Below are 21,626 nucleotides of genomic sequence, written 5' to 3'. Positions count from 1 at the left end.
AAGAATTCCATCTTGTAGTGTTTCTCAGCAAGAAGGTGTCAGAGGGAAAGCAACTGGTCAGTCATTGAAAAAGAATGGTACGCCATTGTCTATGCTCTGGAAAAGCTACGCCCATACATTTGGGGACGGCGTTTCCACCTGCAAACCAACCATGCTGTGCTACAGTGGCTTCATACCATGCCGGGAAATAACAAAAAACTTATTCAGTGGAGTTTAGCTCTCCAAGATTTTGATTTCGACATCCAACACATCTCAGGAGCTTCTAACAAAGTGGCTGATGCACTCTCCCGTGAAAGTTTCCCAGAATCAACTGGTTAAAATTGTCCTTGAGATGTGGAAAATAGTTAGTCTTTATATACTTGTTAGCATATTTAGAGGTGCATGTGTCTGATTAACTCTGTTTTCTCCTAGAGCTCCAGGAAGAAATCCCAGCCAGCGTTTCACCCTATCTGTGATTTGGGGGGGCGTGTCATAAATATAAAGGGAAGGGTAAACACCTTTAAATCCCTCCTGGCCAGAGGAAAAACCCTTTCACTTGTAAAGAGTTAAGACAACCTCGCTGGCACGTGACCAAAATGACCAATGAGGAGACAAGATACTTTCAAAGCTGGAGCGGGGGGAAGGGGGGGGGGACACACGACACAAAGGGTCTGTCTGTGTGATGCTTTTGCCGGGACCAAATCAGGAATGCTCTTCAGAACTTCTGTTAAGTTAGTAAGTAATCTAGCTAGAAATGCGTTAGATTCTGTTTTGTTTAAATGGCTGATAAAATAAGTTGTGCTGAATGGAATGTGTATTCCTGTTTGTGTGTCTTTTTGTAACTTAAGGTTTTGCCTAGAGGGATTCTCTATGTTTTGAATCTGATTACCCTGTAAGGTATTTACCATCCTGATTTTACAGAGGTGATTCTTTTATTTTTTCTTTAATTAAAATTCTTCTTTTAAAGATCCTGATTGCCTTTTCATTGTTCTTAAGATCCAAGAGTTTGGGTCTATGTTCACCTATGCCAATTGGTGAGGATTTTTATCAAGCCTTCCCAAGAAAGGGGGTGTAGGGCTTGGGGGGATTTTGGGGGGAAGGACATTTCCAAGTAGGCTCTTTCCCTGTTCTTTGTGTAACACTTTGGTGGTGGCAGCTTTTAACCTAAGCTGGTAAGAATAAGTTGCAGTGGGGGAGGTTTAGGTTGGATATTAGGAAAAACTTTTTCACTAGGAGGGTGGTGAAACACTGGAATGCGTTGCCTAGGGAGGTGGTGGAATCTCCTTCCTTAGAAGTTTTTAAGGTCAGGCTTGACAAAGCCCTGGCTGGGATGATTTAATTGGGGATTGGTCCTGCTTTTGAGCAGGGGGTTGGACTAGATGACCTCCTGAGGTCCCTTCCAACCCTAATATTCTATGATTCTATGATTCTTTCATGCAGGTCCCCACATCTGTACCATAGAGTTCAGAGTGGGGAAGGAACCTTGACAAGGCCATTTTGTGACATAGAAATTTAGTTTCATGAATGACGACAAATTGTCATTTTCACCTCAGGCTATGTCTAAGTCTTGATCATTCATTCTGAATCACATCTCTGAGGGTATGTCTACACAGGCAGAGTTACATCGCTGGCAGTTACAGCGCCACTCAGAGAGCGCTGAAGGAAAACCGCTATTGTGTGTTCACATTGTCAGCTGCCTGTGCAACAGCATGTTCACATTAGTGGCACTTGTAGTGGTATTCGGAGCGGTGCACTCTGGACAGCAATCCCACAGAGCATCTCTTCCTCTTCTGCCGCTAAGAGTTGTCGGAAGGCGGAGGGAGTCACAGGGCATCCTGGGTCCTGGCCCAATGCCCCGTGATGCATTGCTTCGCATCCCAGCAATCCCCAGCTTCCGTTCACATTTGGCACCATCTTTGAACAGTTTGTGTATTGCGCCCTCTGCCTCTTCTGTCTGCAGGAATAGATCTTGCACTGTTGAGCAATATGCTGCTCGCTCTCACTAATACATCACGAGTGGCAGTGGAGTTATTCCTTAAACTACAAAGGCAAGAGGAGCATGAAATTGATCTCACCATGCGAAGTGCTACGTCACAAGATTCCTTGTGGCATTCACAGAGGTGCTGACCACAGAGGAACACCGCTTTTGGGCTCAGGAAACAAGCACTGAGTGGTGGGATCACATCCTCATGCACATCTGGGACGATGAGCAGTGGCTGCAGAACTTTCAAATGAGGAAAGCCACATTCATGGGACTGTGTGACAAGCCTGCCCCAGCCCTGCGGCGCAAGGACATGAGAATGAGAGCTGCCCTGTCATTGGAGAAGTGTGTGGTGACTGCACTGTGGAAGCTGGCTACTCCAGACTGCTACTGATCAGTCGCTATCTAGTTCGGAGTGGGAAAGTCAACCGTTGGACATGTGTCGACGGAAGCGTGGAGTCATTAATTGCATCCTGCTCCTAAAGACCGCAACTCTGGGCAACATGCATGACATTGTGGATGGCTTTGCACAAATGGGCTTCCCTAATTGCGGTGGGGCGATAGATAGCAGGCATATTCCAATTCTGGCACCAGACCACCGAGCCACTGAGTACATTAATCGGAAGGGGTATTTCTCTATGGTTCTCCAGGTGCTTGTGGATCACCATGGGTGTTTCACAGACATTAACGCAGGTCTGGTCCAGAAAGGTGCATGACGTGTGCATCTTTTGGAACACTGGCCTTTCAGGAAGCTGCAAGCAGGGACTTTCTTCCTGGATCAGAAGATCGCTGTAGAGGAAGTCGAAATGCCCATTGTGATCCTGGGAGACCCTGCTTAACCCTTAATGCCATGGCTTATGAAGCCATACATGGGGAACCTTGATAGCAGCAAGGAGTGGTTCAACAACAGGCTGAGCAAGTGCAGAATGACTGCTGAGTGTGGTTTTGGTGGTTTAAAAGCCTGCTGGCACTCCCTATATGGGAGGCTGGACCTGGCCAATGACCATATTCCTATGCTTATAGCTGCATGCTGTATGCTCCATAATATTTGTAAAGCGAAGGGTGTAAGCTTCACTCATGGCTGGACCACTGAGGCTCAGTACCTGGAGGCTGAATTTGAACAGCCAGAGACCAGGACTATTAGAAGGGCACAGCTCTGGGCCATAAGGATTAGGGATGCCTGGAAGCAGCAATTTGAAGCTGCAAGCCACTAATATTTGTTGCTATGCTTGTAATGCTAGGAGGTGATTGTAATTGGTGCAGAAGATGCACTATGAAGGTTTAAGAAAATTGCCTGTTGCTTTGCAGGGCTCTCTCTGCTTTCAATTAATGGACTAAAGATTGCTTTCAAATCAAAACAATCCTTTTATTAAAAAGCAACCAGAGGAGAGAGAGAGAAAGAAAACACATCAGCGCTGTGGAGGGTGGGTGAAGGGAGGGTCCCAGGAGGAGGTCGGGTCCTGGGACAGTTAAAGATGTGTGTATGTCCAGGTATCATGTGCAACCTTGTCCTTTGGAGTACAGTGCAGTGGGTACTGTACTTCAGCTGGGCTAAACTGCAGAGGGAAGGCTGTTGAGTGCACTGGGTACTGGGAGTCCGCAAGGCTGGACAGCAATGGGACAGGTGTGAAATGCAGCGGGTACAGACTGGAGCCAGGAGGTTGGTAAGAGGGTTCGTGGTGTCTGGGGGACGCATGGGAAAGAGTTTTGCGACAGCAGCTGCAGGGGCGGGCTGCAGTGCTAGTAGTCCCTGGAGCATGTCCGCTGGCCAGGAGCCCAGCTCTGGAGGCAGCACCACTGCTAGCAGATGCAAGGATGGCCTGGGATGGGATTGCCACTCCTTACTTCTGTGCTGCCACCTTCATAGCTGGGTCCTCAGCCAGCAGCCGCCACTCTCTGGCTATCCGGATCTGAAGGCAGCAGCGTGAAGTAAGGGTGGAATGGTATGGTGTTGTCACGCTACTTCTGCACTGCTGCTGGTTGGGTGCTGCCTTCAGAGCTGGGCGCCTGACCAACAACTTCCACTCTCTGGCCACGCAGCTCTGAAGGTGCAGAAGTAAGGGTTGCAATATCAGGATACCCCCTACAATAACCTTGCGACCCCCCATAACTCCCTTTTGGGTTGGGACCCCCAGTTTGAGAAACTCTGGTGAAATCTGTAAAGTATAGGGTAAAAGTACAGAAAAGACCAGATTTCATGGTCCGTGACGTGTTTTTCATGGTCATGAATTTGGTAGGGCCCTACCTATCATGCTGACCAATATGGTTTCATTGTTTCCTTGTACTTCCCAGTCTGTCTATATTCTTCTGTTATCTTTTGTCTTGCACTCAGATTGTGAACTCTTTACGGCAGAGATTGTATTTTTGTTGTTCGTTTTAACAATGCCGAGCATAATGCAGTCCTTGTCCATGACTGTGGCTCCTGGGTGCTACAGTAACACAGATAATAAATAATGGAACAGTGTGGAATTTTGTACATTTTCCCATTCAAACTGATTTGCCTTTTCTTAAAAGGGCAATGCTGTTCACTGAAAAAGTAGGAACATGTATAAAAACCTGCTCACTTGGACTCCAAAATGGTCCAATTTTCCAGTGGGGGAGGGGTGTGCGTCAAATATAGGATCTTTTAAAAATTGGATCACTTAAAAATTCAAAAGAAGATATGAAAACTTCCACGTTGGAAGCATACACATAAGGAGTTGAATTTCCGGGTGCTTTCAAAATAGACACAAGACAAACATGTACCACTACGTATTTAAGGTTAGCAACATTTTTCCAATGTTACAACTGTGTTACTTATAAATCATCAGTACTATGGGAATCAAGATTCTCAACCCCAAATTTTGGTTGCATCAGTCTAAGCCCTTTTACCGGTTTCAATAAAACACCCAGGGCTGGCCCATGTTAGCCTAATTAGGCTTGCGTGGCTTGGGCTTCAGGGTTATAAAACTGCAGTGTAGATGTCCAGGATTGGGCTGGAGCTTGGGCTCCGGGACCTTCTGTGGTCTGAGACTCTCCCAAAATCTCTTCAGCTATATGTATAAATGGGACCCTTCAGGGTCCTCATACAAGTCCACTCAGTCCTACTTCTTGTCCAGCCAATTGCTAAGACAAACAAGTTTGTTTACATTTACAGGAGATAATGCTGCCCGCTTCTTATTTACAATGTCTCCTGAAAGTGAGAACAGACACTCGCATGGTACTGTGGTAACCAGTGTTGCAAGGTATTTACATACCAGATATTCAAAACATTCGTATGCCCCTTCCTGCTTTGACTTGTAGGCTCTAACGTTTTACACTATTTTGTTTTTGAGTGCAGTTATGTAAAAAAAAATATTCTACATTTGTAAGTTGCACTTTTACAATAAAGAGATTGCATGACAGTACTTGTATGAGGTGTTGAAAAATACCATTTCTTTTGTTTATCTTTTTTATAGTGCAAATATTTGTAATAAAAGAAATAAGTGAGCATTCTGCATGTTGTATTCTGTGTTGTAGTTGAAATCAATATATTTGAAAATGTAGAAAAATATCCAAAAATATTTATAATAAATTTAAATTGGTATTTTAGTCTAATACAGTGCAATTAAAACTGCAATTAATTGTGGCTATTTTTTTAATCCAGGTAATTTGTTTTGCATTAATGTAATGCATTAACTCTGATTAACTGACAGCCCTAACAACAACGATGAAGCATGGCTCTTTACAATACTTACATAGTTAAAGGAAAGTTTAACAGTATATTGTGATATGGAAATACTATAAACACACTTATTTACTCAAAAATGTATCAAAAGGTCAATTTATACTTTTAACTTATTAAGGAAATCATCACCAAATAAATCGAACCTTCATTGCTCCACTAAAAACTAACTTCAGGAGGAAAATAACATGCAGTGCACACCATGGTAGCTTATCAGTATTATGCCTCCCCCTCAATATTAATAATACCATAATTTATTTTAAAATATATTTATAAGTGACTCGTATTATAGTGGAGAATATGGACGGTCATTAATTTCAATCCCTTCAAGCCACACATTTATCCATAGAGGTCAATAAATTGTATTCTCTAATGTCTGAGACAAAAATGTACTGGAAACCTGGTTTTCTTTCATTACTGCTTTTCCGCTAAAACCTCTGATAATTCTGTGGCAATAATGATAAGAGGCAAACTCAGGATTATCTGTTTTGCAGTCTAGCATGTAATCTGTTAAAGCCTTAGACTTCATATTTTTAAAATATGACAGAAGTCTAAAATATACCATAAAGCAATAGTGTAGCACAATTAAGTTTCTTGTTATGAAATTGTAATTAGGTATAGAGCATTTTAATGTTGTACTCTGCATTACACAATGCTATTAACTACTCTAGGCCATATAGCGTAGAGGGACAAATTTTACTTTGAAGAGTTTCCTATCAACTTCCCATTTTAGGGAAAAGATTAACTCCTTGTAGAGCAGCAACGGGGTTTGGGCTTCCTAAACCAACAGGTATTTTGAGATCTATCCAGTTCCTGGGACACCTGTAGATGGAGGCCTGATGTCTCTGCACAGATCCATTGGCAACTCCCTTTTCTAAGCAGCATGGCTCTTTCAGAACTTATACTCCCAATTGGTCCCTGCTAGCAGGTGCTTTATGCCCCCTTTTCTGGGGTGTTTTTTTCTGGAGCTCACAAAGCTAATAGGCTGAACCATTATCTCAAGTAAAAAGAAAAGGAGTACTTGTGGCACCTTAGAGACTAACCAATTTATTTAAGCCCAAGCTTTCGTGAGCTACAGCCACTTGAGCTGTAGCTCACGAAAGCTTATGCTCAAATAAATTGGTTAGTCGCTAAGGTGCCACAAGTACTCCTTTTCTTTTTGCGAATACAGACTAACATGGCTGTTACTCTGAAACCTGTCATTATCTCAAGTGTGGAGCATAACACAGCTAAAAAACCCAAACCTTCCCAGTTATAACCTATTTCTTTCTGGCAATGGCTTTAATGAAGTTTTGGGAGTAAATAGAAAAAATTGCTGGCTAGTTTTATCACTCCTTCCCTGCATGGGTTCCACCAGGATTGGTTTCTTTCTATTCACATTAAAAGCAGAGAGGTATATAGCCCACTATTTGCTTGAAAAAGTGCAAAAGGTGACTAATGACTACCACACTATTAAGACTTTACATACAATATATGTCAAAATAGAGACCACAACAAATGACAAATGGAATCACTTAAAGAATTCCTTCCCTTTTTTTCCCACCCATTATTAAAATATTTGATGTACAGTTGATGGCAAGGTGCAAAATCAATTTTTAAAACTCCAATAATTTAGAATGCCATCTTGATTACAACACAAGATTTGTATTTTGATACAAGGAAATCAAAATACTGAGATGGCAAGCTAAGAATTTATAACAAGCCTTTCTGAGTATCATGACTAGAATCTCAAAAAGCAGTAAGAAGCAGAAGTGACCATCAGCTTACAGTAATAAACAGTATTACAGAAATAAACAGTATTTCCATTTTGAATTCATCACCTCTGTGGAGGATGCATCAGTAGCTAAGGGTAAAGTATTAGACATGGCAGTTTTCATTGCAATGGGGGTACACTCAAGGCAAAACTTTCATGCTCAGTCAGAAAAGGTAATGAACAACTTAACATCCATTTATTTTTCAAATGGTCTTTCCTAGCTGGTCCCAAAATGGATATTTATTAGCTATTAGAGTTAAAGATGATCCAACTGCTGTTCCTTCTCTTTTTGCATTTATGCTAGTACACAGATAACATTTGACTGCTGCCTGCCACATTTTACAGTAGCAGATGCTGCTGCTCCTCTCAGGTCTTATTTTAACCCTTAAACAGGATCAGAAGGCAGTACTGTACATTTAACAGTGTATTTGACATGGGGAGGGGCACCAGTATATGTTACATCTCTCATGGATTTTACTGATTTTTTAAAAAATTTTATTGGAATTTTCTGGCCAAGAAAAAGAGATATATTTAAGAAAACGGCACCTTTTAGGGTTTTTAATTGTTTGACGCAGAATTCTTTCAGGAGTAAAGCTGCTTGCATACTTGTATCTCCAAAGATGGGCTGGAAAGTAATAAAAAAGGGCCGAGGGGGGAGAGAAAGCCATCTAGAAAATGTATATGAAGGATCATTAAAACCTTGTGAATATGCAGGCAGGAATGAAACAGACAGAAATGCGGGCTTATCAGATATACAGGGTAGGATGTTAGGATGCAGCGTTAGTCCCACATTCACTTGGGAGATAAGAATTTCAATCACACATTACATTAGGTACAAGAAAGTCTGAAGTGTTCAGAGGAAAAAACTGGTTTCTTGCTCTCCCAAAGTAAGGAGGAATTCCCCAAAGACACAAGAGCCAGGAAGTCTGTATGAGTGTTATACACTTGAGAGCTGCTTGGACATGTGACCCTGAACTGACATGCTGAAAGACAATTTTACTATACAAATATTTTCCTACTGGGTAAATAGCATGCTTGCTTAGTAACATTTAGGGCTATATTAGTTTGCCTTTTTCTCTCTCCGAAATCCACTAAAAATGGAAATTTACAATTTGTTGCCGGTGATGCTATGTCTATGCTAATATTGTCTAGTAAATACACATGCCTGTTTCCATGATTTGTAACTTTCAGTTCTAGTTCCTAATACTTGTTAAGCGCTGTAAACAAGGTACTACATTTTTAGGATTGCATCATCCTCAGGTGGTTTCAGTATTATGTTTTACCACCAACTATGACAGACTAATGCCCAGAAATGCATTGCCCGTCATGTTTGTTTAATGATCATCTCCTGCTACATACAACAAAATTTATAATAGTCTGCTCTATTCTTGTATATCCAGATTAAAAAGGTTATATTTTTAAAGCTTGCTGTCAATAATTAACTTGCTTATATTACATGAATTTCTTAAAATGTGAAGTGAAAAACCATGACAATTACTTATCTGTCTTCACAGATCATTCATTACCAGTGCTAATACACTATGCAGTTACTTTAACATGTGCAATTATCCATATTCAATTCTGTGTTTTCTGAATGGAACATCTAACTGCTGAATGATGCATAAAATGGAAACTGAGTTTTACTTCTTCCTGCAAATTCCGCACATGGAAAAGTGATACTTCAACGTTATTTGAGAGCTGCAAAACATCTCAAAAATGAAAAGTGCCAGTATGCACTATTTTAAAAAACATCACTGTCCTTTAGGAATGACATTATCCTCACATGCTGATCCAATTAAATTTGTATTCACCCAGAAAAGATCTCAGCACAATCAATCAATCATTTTCTGTATTTTTAAAATATATTTTTCATAAAATCTGCTTGTTTCAATCTACCTAGGTTGGAATGAGTGAATACATCGAACGGAGTATAAAAGAAGACAATCAGAAGAGTGTAAGGATACTGAGCTGGTACAGCACATGATGCAAGAGGAGAAGCAGCAGGTGACTGGATATAGGCAAGGCCTAAGTACTCTACAGCAGTATTTCTCAATGACTCGTCTGTGGATCAGCACCGATCCCTGAGATCTCCCAGACACAGTATTGGAAGGTATCAAGCTGGTTCCTAGTATCAAAAAGGTTGAAAAACACTGCTGTTCTGTAGCAAGCCAAAGCTAGCTGTATGGCAAGGTCCCTGGAACCTGCAGTACTCTGACTGAAATACTGTGGCAGTTCAAACAAATTTTTAAAATTTAGTTTTAATTATTTAAATATAAAAATGAATAAAAACCAGTACAGTTGCCTCAGTCATAGTTTTTTATATTAAAATATAGGGGCGGTTTAGACTGCTGAGACAGTTGGCGATTTTGACAATTAGGGAAGCGTAGGATGTACTTTAGGACTATGTGACAAGAACACTACTACTAAAATGATCAGCATGGAAATAGTTACCCAGGCTGGTGACACTTATTTTAGAATCTTTGGATTTCAAAGTCAATAGCCCATAATCAAATATTTGGCAGTTTACAGCTCTCAGAGCTATATTTCCTCACATTTGAACAGAATTTGCAATTATATAGAGTAGACACTTAAAAAAAAGGTATGGACTTCCTCAGCTGTTATGAGTTAGCCCAATTTAACTCTTGTTAATGTAACATTTCTGTGCTTTTATGGGGAATAAACTTTGAAAGACTGAACTACTATTATTGCATTACAATGCTCTGAAACTACGAAGAGCTGCTACATCATTGTATCAGTTTTAATTCTATTTTACTAATAAGTGGAAAATATAATCAGGTAGAGGGCTTTTTTTGGTATCACAGTTGTATCTGTACTATGAAAGGGAAGTTACGTTCCTTAATGTAACTGGAATTCCCCGAGATGTGTGATCCCTATGCGTATTCCACTGTGGGTATGGAACTCCAGTAACAATAAAGTACGTAATTTCCCTTTCTTCTTCATGTGCTGGTCCCTGTGTGTATTCCACCATGGGTTACTAGCAAGCAGCACCCAGAGGAGGAGGGAGGAAGGATGCAGATGGTATAGCTGCTTGTAGATCTGCTGCCCCAAATGATGCAACAGTGGAGGAGTCCCGAATCAAGGCATAATGTCTCGTGAATGTGTGGATGGAATTCCATATATCCGCCTTGCAAATATCAAGCAGAGGCACCTCTTGAAGTGATGCTACTGTGCCCTTGTAAAGTGAGCCTTAATCCCATGCAGGGAAGGAAGCTGTGCTGATAGCAGAGTAGGATATAGCCAGAGGTCCACTTAGAAATTCTCTAAAAGGCTATAGCTTGTTCTCATACTTGTTCTGCTATGGAACAATCAGTCAAGGTACCTTTCTGATCTGTTTCATTTTCTGCAAGTAAAATGCCAACGCTCATCTTATGTTGGGGGAATTAAGTCTCCTTTCCTTGCTAGAGGCATGGGGCTTCAAGAAAAATTCAGGTAAGTGGATTGACTGGATTATGTGAAATTCCAAAACTATTTTAGGAATGAATTTTGGGTATAATCATAGCAAGACCATATCCTTATGAAATATAGGGCATGTCTACACTACAAAATTAAGTTGACCTAACTTATGTCGGCATACAGCCGTTGCAGTAATTACACTGCTTGTGCATGTCTATACTTTGCTCCTTGTGTTGGCGGTGTGCATCCTCATCAGAAGTGACTGACAGTACAATCGGTACAAACTGGGGTATTATGGGACAGCTTTGAAAACCAGTAAGTGTTAATGTAAACAATGCAGTGTCTACATTGACACTGCGTTGACCTATCTACATTTACGATGACTCTCATGGAAGTGGAGTTATTAAAGGCAGTGTAATGGGGCAGTTACATCAGCGGGAGCAAAATTTTAGTGGAGACACTTTCACAGTTAAGTTGATGCAAGGAAGCTTACGTCAACCTAACTCTGTAGTTTAGCCCAGGCCATAGGGTACGGATTATTGGCCGTTAGTGTTCCAAGTTCACCTACTCTTCTGGCTGAGATGATGGCAACAAGGAAGGAGACCTACAGAGAGACAGAATATGTAGCTAGAAGTTTTGAAGGATGGCTTAATGACTATGGAGAGCAATAAATTAAGATCCCAGTGAGGAGCCGATTTCTGTACTAGCAAAAAGGTTTTGATCAGGCTCTTCAAAAACCTGACTGTTACTGATTGGATGAAGACCAAGTAACCATCCATTGGAGGGTGAAACACAGTAACTGTCACCAGATAAACATGTAGCAAGCTAAGGGAAAGACCTCTAATCTTTTGGGTAAGAAGACAGTCCACAAAGTGGAAGTATCCACCATCTCTGAAGATCTGTAGTACTGCAAGCCCTGATAGAGAAATGCTTCCACTTGACTAAATTTTCTGGTGGAGACATTCCTGCTATTGTTAAGGATGACTTGTATGGATTCAGAGCAGGAGTGCTTTAGACATGATGTCCATCCAAATAGCAAGCCAGGCAATGAAGAGCATCTGGTGTGGGATGCCTGACCCCTGCCATCTTTCAAGGTCAAGAGATCAAGAAAGGTTTGAATGCTTATAAGTGGATGGGATGACATTTGCAGGAAGCTCTGAAACCAAAACTGGGCCGTCTAGGGGCAATGAGGATGACTTGTGCCCTGGCTAGTCGAATTTTCTGTAGAACTTGAGATAGTAGTGGGATGGGAGGGAAGGCATAACTGAAATGATCTGTCCAAGGCAAGAGGAGAGCATTGCCCGAGAGTGATGACTTTGGGCTCCCCAGAAATAGTATATTTTGCACATCCTCAGGCAAACAGGTCACAACTGGAGGTTCCCCACTGAGTGAAGATGCTCTTTACTACTGAATCATGCAACTCCCACTCATGTTTGGTGGCAAAATGCTGGCTGAGATTATCTGCCAGTGATTTCCATAAACTGACTGCTTCCATATAGAGGGGGACAGAGCATGCTCCTCCCTGCTTGTTTATAAGGAAGACAGTAGTTGTGTTGTCTGACATTATCAGAATATGCTCAGATTGCATGACGAGTAGAAATGCTTTGCAAGCTTTGTGTATTGCTTTATTCCAGAAGATTGATGTGCAGTGCGATTGTCCATGTGGGCTCCCCAACCTATCAGGGAGACATCTGTAACGATTGTTTTCTCAGGCGTTGGGGATACAAAAGGAACTTACACGCATACATGTCCAGGGTCTCTCCACCATGCCAGAGAGGCCCTCACCTTGGAAGGAACGGTCATTACTGTAATCATGCTGTGCACACTCAGTGTATATTCTGTTTGGAGCCAAGCTTGCAGGCAACAAATCTGGAGTCTGGCAAATGGTGTTACATAAGTACTTGGTGCCATATGGCACAGGAGGGCAAGGTACATCTTGAATTTATGTTCAAGGGTTGAATGTAACCGGGTCTATAAGAGTGCCTATAGAGTGAAATCCACTCCTGGGGTGGTAGTTCCTCACCTTGACTGAATCCAGTGTCGCTCCTATAAATTCTATGGTTTTGGTCCAAATCAAGATAGATGTTTCCATGTTTACAGAGATTCCTAGGGATGCTAACAGGAGGAGTAGGAACAAAGCTGATGCTAAAACATCCAGACAAGAACGACCAGTTAGAAGCCAATCATTAAAGTGCAGGAAGACCGTGAAGCTGTCTTGCCTGACTTGAGTTGCTACTGAGAATGCTTTTATGAAGACTCTCAGAGCTGTAGTGAGCCCAATGGAAGTACACTGTACTGGCAGTGGTGGAGCAAATGTGAGGCATCGTCTGTGAGAGAAGTGAATATTCACATGAAAGTGTGCTTCTTCATGGTGAGAACCGTGAACCACATGCCTTTTTCTAGAGATGGTATTGTCAACGCTGATGTGGCGTTTCAGTTTTCAAATAAAAACATTCATTCAGTTGATGCAGTAGTAGTCAGTTAAGATGTTACAGTTAGTAACAGGCCTATACCTAATCTGGCTAGAAAACTGGATGAGGTTTGTCAGAAACAATTAAAATACATGTTCACAAATGCAAGGAGCATGGGCAATAAAATGGAATAAACTAGAACTACTGGTGCAGGTCGTGAAACAGGATATTATGGAGATTACAGAAACGGGGGAATACAGGTAATGTTATTTAGGAGAGAGAGGGGAAAAAGATAAAGGTAGTGGGGTAGCGTTGTACATCAATGATATGGTAAACTGTAAAAAAAAATAAAAAAGTGATAAGGACATAGGAGAATCTGTTTGGGTCAAAATCACTCAGGGGAAGGATTGTAAAAGAGATTTGACTGGGAAGGTGTTAGGAGTCTGCTATAGGCCCTGTAGGGTTAGACTCTGCTATGCATATAGATCTCTAATATTACAGAGATAAATACTACTGGGAATTGTGTCATAACGGGAGACTTTACCAGCCCAGATATAGATTGGAGAATAAATGCTACTAATACTGGTGGGACTCAGTTAGCCCTGGATGTGACAGACTACAGGTTTCTTCATCAAATTATCACTGAACTAACAAGAGGCAATGCAATTTAAAACTTGGTTTTAATAAGTAGTGAGGACATCATAGAAGAGCTGGTCATAGGAAATAACCTTGGATTATGTGGTTATGAATTGACGCCGTTTAAATTAAATGGAAAGATAATCAAAACCAGGTCATTAACTATGTTTTTTGATTCAAAGGGGTACACAGTGGGAAATTAAGGGAACCAGTTAAAAGAAGTCAATTGGACTGAAGAGCACAAGGACTTAAAAGTGGAAGAGGCTTGGAATTTCTTTAAATTAGCTATACAAAAATTATCTGCAATATGCAGATTCCCCAAGAAAGGGGAAAAAACTTGTCGGAAAAGACCCGGACCCAACTCAATGAATAGCCACCTCAAAAAGGTTATTGGGAGTAAGCAGAGAGCCTATAGGAAAGGCTACATTTATGTCAAGGAGGTCACCTCCATGACATTCTCTGCTTCAGCCCCAGGGGCTGCAGGACTCTGGAGCTGACAGCCACTGGGGCCGTGGCAGGGTTCCAGCAACAAGTGACAGGGGGCCCCCTAAGAAGTTCCAGCAACAGGGGGACAGACTCCTGAGGGAGCCCTCTTCAGGGTTCCAGCAATGGGCAGCAGCCTTGCACAGGGGGAAGGGGATGCCTTGGTTGAGCAGCTGGGGGTGTCCCATTTTCTTTTTGGGAAATATGGTTACCCTGCAGCTTCCAGCCGCCGTAGGCGGAGAGGGAACCCCACAGCTCCCAGCCACCACAGTGGTGCGGGAAACCATGGAGTCAAAGTAGCAAAAATCACAAACAGGCACAGCGTCCGTGAATTTTTGTTTATTGCCCGTGACCGGTCCATGATTTTTACTAAAAATAACCATTACAAAAATCTTAGTCTTACCTATAAGCAATAGAAAAAGGGACTGATTAGCAAAGAAAACTACATTGTGGAGGTTGGAAAATGTTGGAATAAAGCAAGAATTTCTAAAAGTCAAGCTGAATTAGCTCTTGCCATGGAAATTAAAACAAACAACAGTTTTTAGTTATAAAAACAAAAAGAGAATAAGGAAGGGTGTGGTTGGGCCACTATGGGGAGAAGATTAAAAATCATTTAGGTATGCCCCCAAAACTAAATAGTTTGCTTTGGTTTTCAGTAAGGATGATAATATGGAACATGGGCATGAAGGCCAATCAAAACACCATACAGAAATGGAAATCACCAGGGTGGAAGAAAAACTCAGAGCATCATGTGCTCAAATCGAGTGGCCAGATAATGTCCATCCCAGAATACTGAAAGAACTCGCATACGATAGTGCTAGTCCAGTAGCAACAAATTTCACTAAATCTATCAAGTCATAATACTGTATGACTGGAAAATAGCTAATGTTGTACTACATTTAAGAAAGGGGAAAATGACCTGAGCAATTGCAGACCTGCTAGTCTAACCTCAGTAGTATTCAAGACTTTGAAACAAATTGTGAAGGATATAATAATTAAATTAATGGAGGCAAATGGAAAAGAGGAGGTAATGAAACAAGGATTTACCAATGATAGATCATGCCAGACTAACCCAATTTCCTTCTTTGAGAAAATAACTGATTTTTTTAGGTAAGGAAAATGTAGTAGATCTAATGTACCTGGACTTCAGAAAAGTATCTGACACAGTTCCACATGGGAAATGAGTTCAAGATGATGGGGATTAGTACAAAAATTGTAAGGTGGGTAAGGAACTGGTTTAATTGGAGACAGTAACAGATTGTGCTGAAAGGTGAATTATCGGACTGGAGGGAGGTAACTAGTGGAGTTCCTCAAGTATCAGTCTTGGGACCAATCTTATTCAATATTTTTATTAACGACTTTGGCATAAAAAGTAGGAGTGTGCTAATCAAATTTGCTGTTGATACAAAGTCGGGAAGCCCCCTCAATATAGAGGAGGATTGGATTATTATACAGGAAGATTTGGATGACCTTGAAGACTGGAGTAACAGACGTGATAAAATTCAATAGGACAAAGTCTAAGGTCATGGACTTAGGATCTAATAATAAGAGCTTCTGGTACAAGCTAGGGTCTCATCTGTTGGAAGCAACAGATGAGGGGGAAGATGTGGGTGCATGTAATGCAGCTGCAAAAAAGAAATGTGGTCTTAGCATGTATCAGGCAAGGCATCTCCAGTAGAAATAGAGATGTATTAATGTTATTTTACAAAGCACTGCACAGTCAGGATCACTTCCATCTAAGCTATCACTAAGTTTTCAGTTCTGTGATCAATTCCTCTTTGTCAAGATGAAGTCTAATATAGAATGTTGCCATTTTGGATGCAAACAGAAAACAGCAAGTCTTAACACTTTTTTTTTTTTTTTTTTAAAAAAGGTAAGTGTAATTTTCAAATACATCATTACACACTGAGTCAACAAAGTAATCACAATGCTACCTAAAAACGTCCTCAGATGTGGTTATCCCTCTAAGCCCTTCACTTTCTCCATTCCCTTTTGGTGACAAATGCTGGTCTTAAATTTTAACTAGCAAAAACAACAAACTCGGGAACTGGATTCTCCCTCTCTTTAGCAAGGAGAGGGAATAAAACCGTGTAAGTCACAAATAAAGGTGTTGCTAAAAGCAAAACCTCAGCAGCAATTTCCTTAAGGCATGCTCCTTTCTTCCTCCTGTACCTAACAGGATATATTGCTCACCTCAAATCTACCTCCTCCTTCCTGAAGAGACAGCTCAGTCCAGAACATCATACACTTCTCCCAATTTAACTGTTTTTATATATATATATATATTATAATAAAGTTATATCCCATGTATTTGCAGAATAAGGGACTTATACCCACCCCCCAACAAGTTTTAATTTACTGTTTTTACTTAAGCAATAAAATGATAGCTATACAAAACTCTAGCGAAGGGTGCCAAGAGGGAGAGAATGGCTTTCTGAAACAGCAGAGCAAAACTTAAGAAAAAAACCTTTAAATAACTAATGTATATATTTATCTTTAATATTTTAATTATAGGCAAATAATTCAACTGATTGTCTTTTCTCAATACGGTTTTATAGGCTTTTTTTTTTTCTTTTTAGAAAAAATGTGTAGGCCTTACATCAGGCTGTTTTAGAGTCCTAATTTGTGTACAGAATGATATATTATGACTTTTCCTTTCAGCTCATGCCTGAAAAGGCATAATAGGTATGACAATCTCAGAAGCACATACTGATCACATTTTAGCTCGATTAGGTTGCTCGTCTGGTTTCGACTCACAAAAAGCAATGAAATTCACAATTAATTTTTACTCCCGTCACAGTTAATACCATATGAGCCACAATGGCTCAACTGAGCACAGTAAATGACAGCAAAAAGATTAAGTTCTGAGCCTCTTCTCAAGGAGGACTAGTTTTCTAGCAACTTTGAATTGTCTCGTTTATGTAGGTTTACATCAAATCCATAACCTTTTAATATTCTGTGTGTTAAATAAGGTTTGATGGCCTGTTATAGTAGACAAGTTTGGTTATACAGAACTAGCATTTAAAATATTCTAACTGAATTACAGTAGTTAACAGTATATTTTATATCCCATAGAAAATACCATTAAATTTAAGATGTTAGTGTGAATTCTAAATCACATCCAAATAAACCAGCTAGCCTGAATAGGAAACATCAGGCAATAAAAGAGATATTGATAGCTTTACTGCAATACTCTTCACAGCTCTAATCTGACTAAAGCATGAAAAGATTTTCTTCTGTTCTCCATATGCTATAGCATTAAAGGCATAAAGTTATACATACTAAGAAATAACTAAAGAATTCTTAGTACCTTTTTCTGCTTCCACTATTAACCTCCCATGCACCCACCCAAAGCAAAAACAGATTTACAATAATACTAGAAAGATCAGACATGGCTTTTAAAATATGGTGTGTTTCGTCATTTTTTGAGGAGTGAGGAAAAAAAGAAGTATGAAGAACATGACAATATCTGTAGATAAGAAATATTTATCCTATGCAATGTCTAAGTCAAAGCTAGTTCAAGGCAAGTACATGGTCATCTGCCAGCCAGGAAAAAAAAAAAGCATATTCAATTAAAATGAACAAGTCCCATTGTTGTCATGAGACACTACAAAATACTGAAGATACTGAGCTGACATGAAAATATGAGGGTTGGCTGCATTCAACAGAAACTGCTTACTATTATTTTGTACTAACACATTATGAAGATATATATCCTAACAGAAATACGATAGAGCAACCATAGCATTTTGCTTCTTAAAAAATATTTTTGTACTTTAAATGCTGAAATGTCACAATCCACAAACTCTGAAGATAACTGATGGGGGGAGGATGGGTTCCTAAGGAACTCATTACAGATGGAACTCAGCAGTCTTAACCATGTAATTTTCAGGTTCAGCTAAAATGTCTGCTGGCATATGGAAAATAAAACCATTATATTCATTTCAGTAAAAGTCCTGTTGCAGTCATTTTTATAAAAGTAACAGAGAATTTCATTATTTATTACTTACCGAGTCCTAAAAGATCAATAGTAGGTTCTGGTGTTTTTTTCGGACTTGCTTTAGGCTCTAATTGCTGATCCTCTTTCTTCTGAGGCTTTAGAAAGAAAAATATTCACACTCATAAATAAGTTTTAAGATATATGGTACAAGGCTTCTTTAATAGGAATAAGGATTTTAAGATTTCTTGAATACATCACAAATAAAATTTGTTTTCTAGACTAACTTTCCATATTGAAGTCTGATTACAGAATCTGTTTCCTAATGAGAATAAAGTACATGTGGAGGAGATGTGAAAGGAAAAAAAACTGAAACATACCCTTGTTCTTTCACCAGTTTTATGAAAATTCTAAAAACAATATTAACTACAGGATTATTTACTGGGTTTAGGACACTTCTAATATTTAAAAACTGCAGTGAAAAGTATAATATTAAAAAACTAATTGTTAATCATTTACTGTTAGGAATCACCGTTACTGAGTAAAAGAATGACTCACTCATTTTGCTCAAGTTATTTATAGACTAATTTTATTAGACCAAATTAATTATATAGTTTTCCCTGTGTGGAAAAAAGCGCCAGGTTTGTAAGCTTTTAAAAAGTTGAAAATAAGAAAAATTGGGGAGTGGAGGAGGTTATGAGACTTGTAAAGAAGCACATTTGACATCCCTGTTGGAAGAGATTATTATTCAAACGGCAGACTTTTCAGCTGCTAGCGAGTGTGGAGGTGGCATTTGGGTCTGCAAAAACCCACGTTCATAGGCACGCTTAATTTGATAGATTTAGAAACAAAGAATCCTAGCTCCCCCCCCCCACTTAAAAAATGAGACTCCTAGTCTTTTTCTTGCAGAGACCCTTGAAAATGTAAATTGATCTAAATAGAGCATGAGGTTTGACAGTCTGACACATCCTAAAGATTACAGGTTGCTTACATTTCCTCCCCTAACAATTACTCAGGGTTCACTATTGGAATGTATAAAGACCTGGACCATAAGTCCCTCAATTTCTGGAAGGATCACAAGTTAGTTTGCAGCAGCTGGATGTAGTGATACACAGGCTGACATTAATGCCACTGCAAATTCTTCTAATACATATTTTAGGATAGTATTTTTTCCTATATTCATCCCAACAGTGTATATAGTTAAATCTTTTTTTCTGTTGCCCAGTGAGTATGACCTCTGGCAAGGAGAGGCTGCTCAATAGCACAGCTGGCAGAGTGGTCTAATTGCAGACTAGGCATAGGGCTGAGAACCAATGTATCCTGCATTTTAATCCTGGCTTTAACAAATGCCCTCTGTGGCTTTGGTCAAGTCACTGAGCCTTTCCACATGAGGGCTTTCCTAGAATTTCCTAGGAAATTTGCAGAGGTGCACATGAAATTACAAGCCCGTTAGCAAGAATTTTTAATCAATCTGTAAACTCAGGGGTTGTACTGTATGACTGGAGAATTGCTAACATAGTTCCTATTTTTAAGAAAGGGGAAAAAAGCGATCCGAGTAACTACAGGCCTGTTAGTTTGACATCTGTAGTATGCAAGGTCTTGGAAAAAATTATGAAGGAGAATGTTAAGGACATTGAGGTCAATGGTAATTGGGACAAAATACAACATGGTTTTACAAAAGGTAGATCGTGTCAAACCAACCTGATCTCCTTCTTTGAGAAGGTAACAGATTTTTTAGACAAAGGGAACGCAGTGGATCTAATTTACCTCCATTTCAGTAAGGCATTTGATACGGTTCCACATGGGGAATTATTAGCTAAATTGGAAAAAATGGGCATCAATATGAAAATTGAAAGGTGGATAAGGAACTGGTTGAAGGGGAGACTACAGCGGGTCACACTGAACGGTGAACTGTCAGACTGGAAGGAGGTTACTAGTGGAGTTCCTCAGGGATCGGTTTTGGGACGAATCTTATTTAATCTTTTTATTACTGACCTTGGCACAAAAAGCAGGAATGTGCTAATAAAGTTTGTGGATGACACAAAGCTGGAAGGTATTGCCAATACAGAGAAGGACCGGGATATCATACAGGAAGATCTGGGTGACCTTGAAACTGGAGTAATAGTAATAGGATGAAATTTAATAGTGAAAAGTGCATGGTCATGCATTTAGGAATTAATAACAAGAATTTCTGTTATAAACTGGGGACACATTACTTGGAAGTAACAGAAGAGGAGAAGGACCTCGGAGTATTGGTTGATCACAGGATGACTATGAGCCGCCAATGTGATATGGCAGTGAAAAAAGCTAATGCGGTCTTTGGAGGCATCAGGCGAAGTATTTCCAGTAGAGATAAAGAGGTGTTATACAAGGCACTGGTGAGACCTCATCTGGAATATTGTGTGCACTTGTGGTCTCCCATGTTCAAGAAGGATGAATTCAAACTCGAACAGGTATAGAGAAGGGATACTAGGATGGTCTGAGGAATGGAAAACATGTCTTATGAAAGGAGACTCAATGAGCTTGGCTTGTTTAGCCTAACCAAAAGAAGGCTGAGAGGAGATATGATTGCTCTCTATAAATATATCAGAGGGATAAATACCATGGAGGGAGAGGAATTATTCAAGCTCAGTACCAATGTGGACACAAGAACAAATGGATATAAACTGGCCATCAGGAAGTTTAGACTTGAAATTAGATGAAGGTTTCTAACCATCAGAGGAGTGAAGATCTGGAACAGCCTTTCAAGGGAAGCAGTGGGGGCAAAAGACAGATCTGGCTTCAAGACAAAGCTTTATAAATTTATGGAGGAGATGATAGGATGGGATAGCCTAATTTCGGCAATTAATTGATCTTCAACTATTAGCGGTAGATATGTCCAATGGCCTGTGATGGGATGTTAGATGGGGTGGGATCTGAGTTACTGCAGAGAATTCTTTCCTGGGTATCTGGCTGGTGAGTCTTTCCCACATGCTCAGGGTTTAGCTGATTTGGGGTCGGGAAGGAATTTTCCCCCAGGGCAGATTGGCAGAAGCCATGGGGGTTTTTCGCCTTCCTCTGCAGCATGGGGCACAGGTCACTTGCTGGATGATTCTCTGCACCTTGAAGTCTTTAAACCACGATTTGAGGACTTCAATAGCTCAGATGTAACTTAGGGGTTTGTTACAGGAGTGGTTGAGTGAGATTCCATGTCCTGCGTTGTGCAGGAGGTCAGACTAGATAATCATGATGGTCCCTTCTGACCTTAAAGTCTGATTCTGTGTACTCATACAAATGTCCTTAATCTAGACAATCCTTTATGTTCCCTATGTACAAAAAGGAGATGAACA

The 21,626-nt window shown here is 40.2% G+C and overlaps 2 protein-coding genes across 7 annotated transcripts in view; one reads left to right on the top strand and one right to left on the bottom strand.

The window, feature by feature from the left end:
- SMAP1 (small ArfGAP 1) overlaps positions 1-21,626 on the bottom strand; it is a 221,387-nt gene that overhangs the window by 23,071 nt on the left and 176,690 nt on the right. For all 3 annotated transcript variants that reach the window (XM_073336382.1, XM_073336380.1, XM_073336383.1), the window contains one exon: positions 18,371-18,455. In XM_073336382.1, the coding sequence (XP_073192483.1) occupies positions 18,371-18,455 (85 nt within the window). The remainder of the gene's footprint in view (positions 1-18,370; positions 18,456-21,626) is intronic.
- B3GAT2 (beta-1,3-glucuronyltransferase 2) overlaps positions 1-21,626 on the top strand; it is a 108,778-nt gene that overhangs the window by 83,986 nt on the left and 3,166 nt on the right. Inside the window, exon 7 of one of the 4 annotated variants that reach the window (XR_012157959.1) lies at positions 9,317-9,526. Coding sequence is in view for 2 of the 4 variants with exons in the window: in XM_073336385.1 (XP_073192486.1) it covers positions 9,317-9,330 (14 nt within the window). In the remaining 2 variants the exon portion in view is untranslated. Of the gene's footprint in view, positions 1-9,316; positions 10,151-21,626 lie in introns of those variants that run through there. The other 3 variants (XR_012157960.1, XM_073336389.1, XM_073336385.1) reach the window with 3 other exon arrangements.

Source organism: Lepidochelys kempii, chromosome 3, assembly GCF_965140265.1.
Source record: "Lepidochelys kempii isolate rLepKem1 chromosome 3, rLepKem1.hap2, whole genome shotgun sequence".
NCBI lineage: Eukaryota > Metazoa > Chordata > Testudines > Cheloniidae > Lepidochelys > Lepidochelys kempii.
Note: the sequence above shows the minus strand (reverse complement) of the source record. Positions and strands in the feature narration are given on the sequence as shown.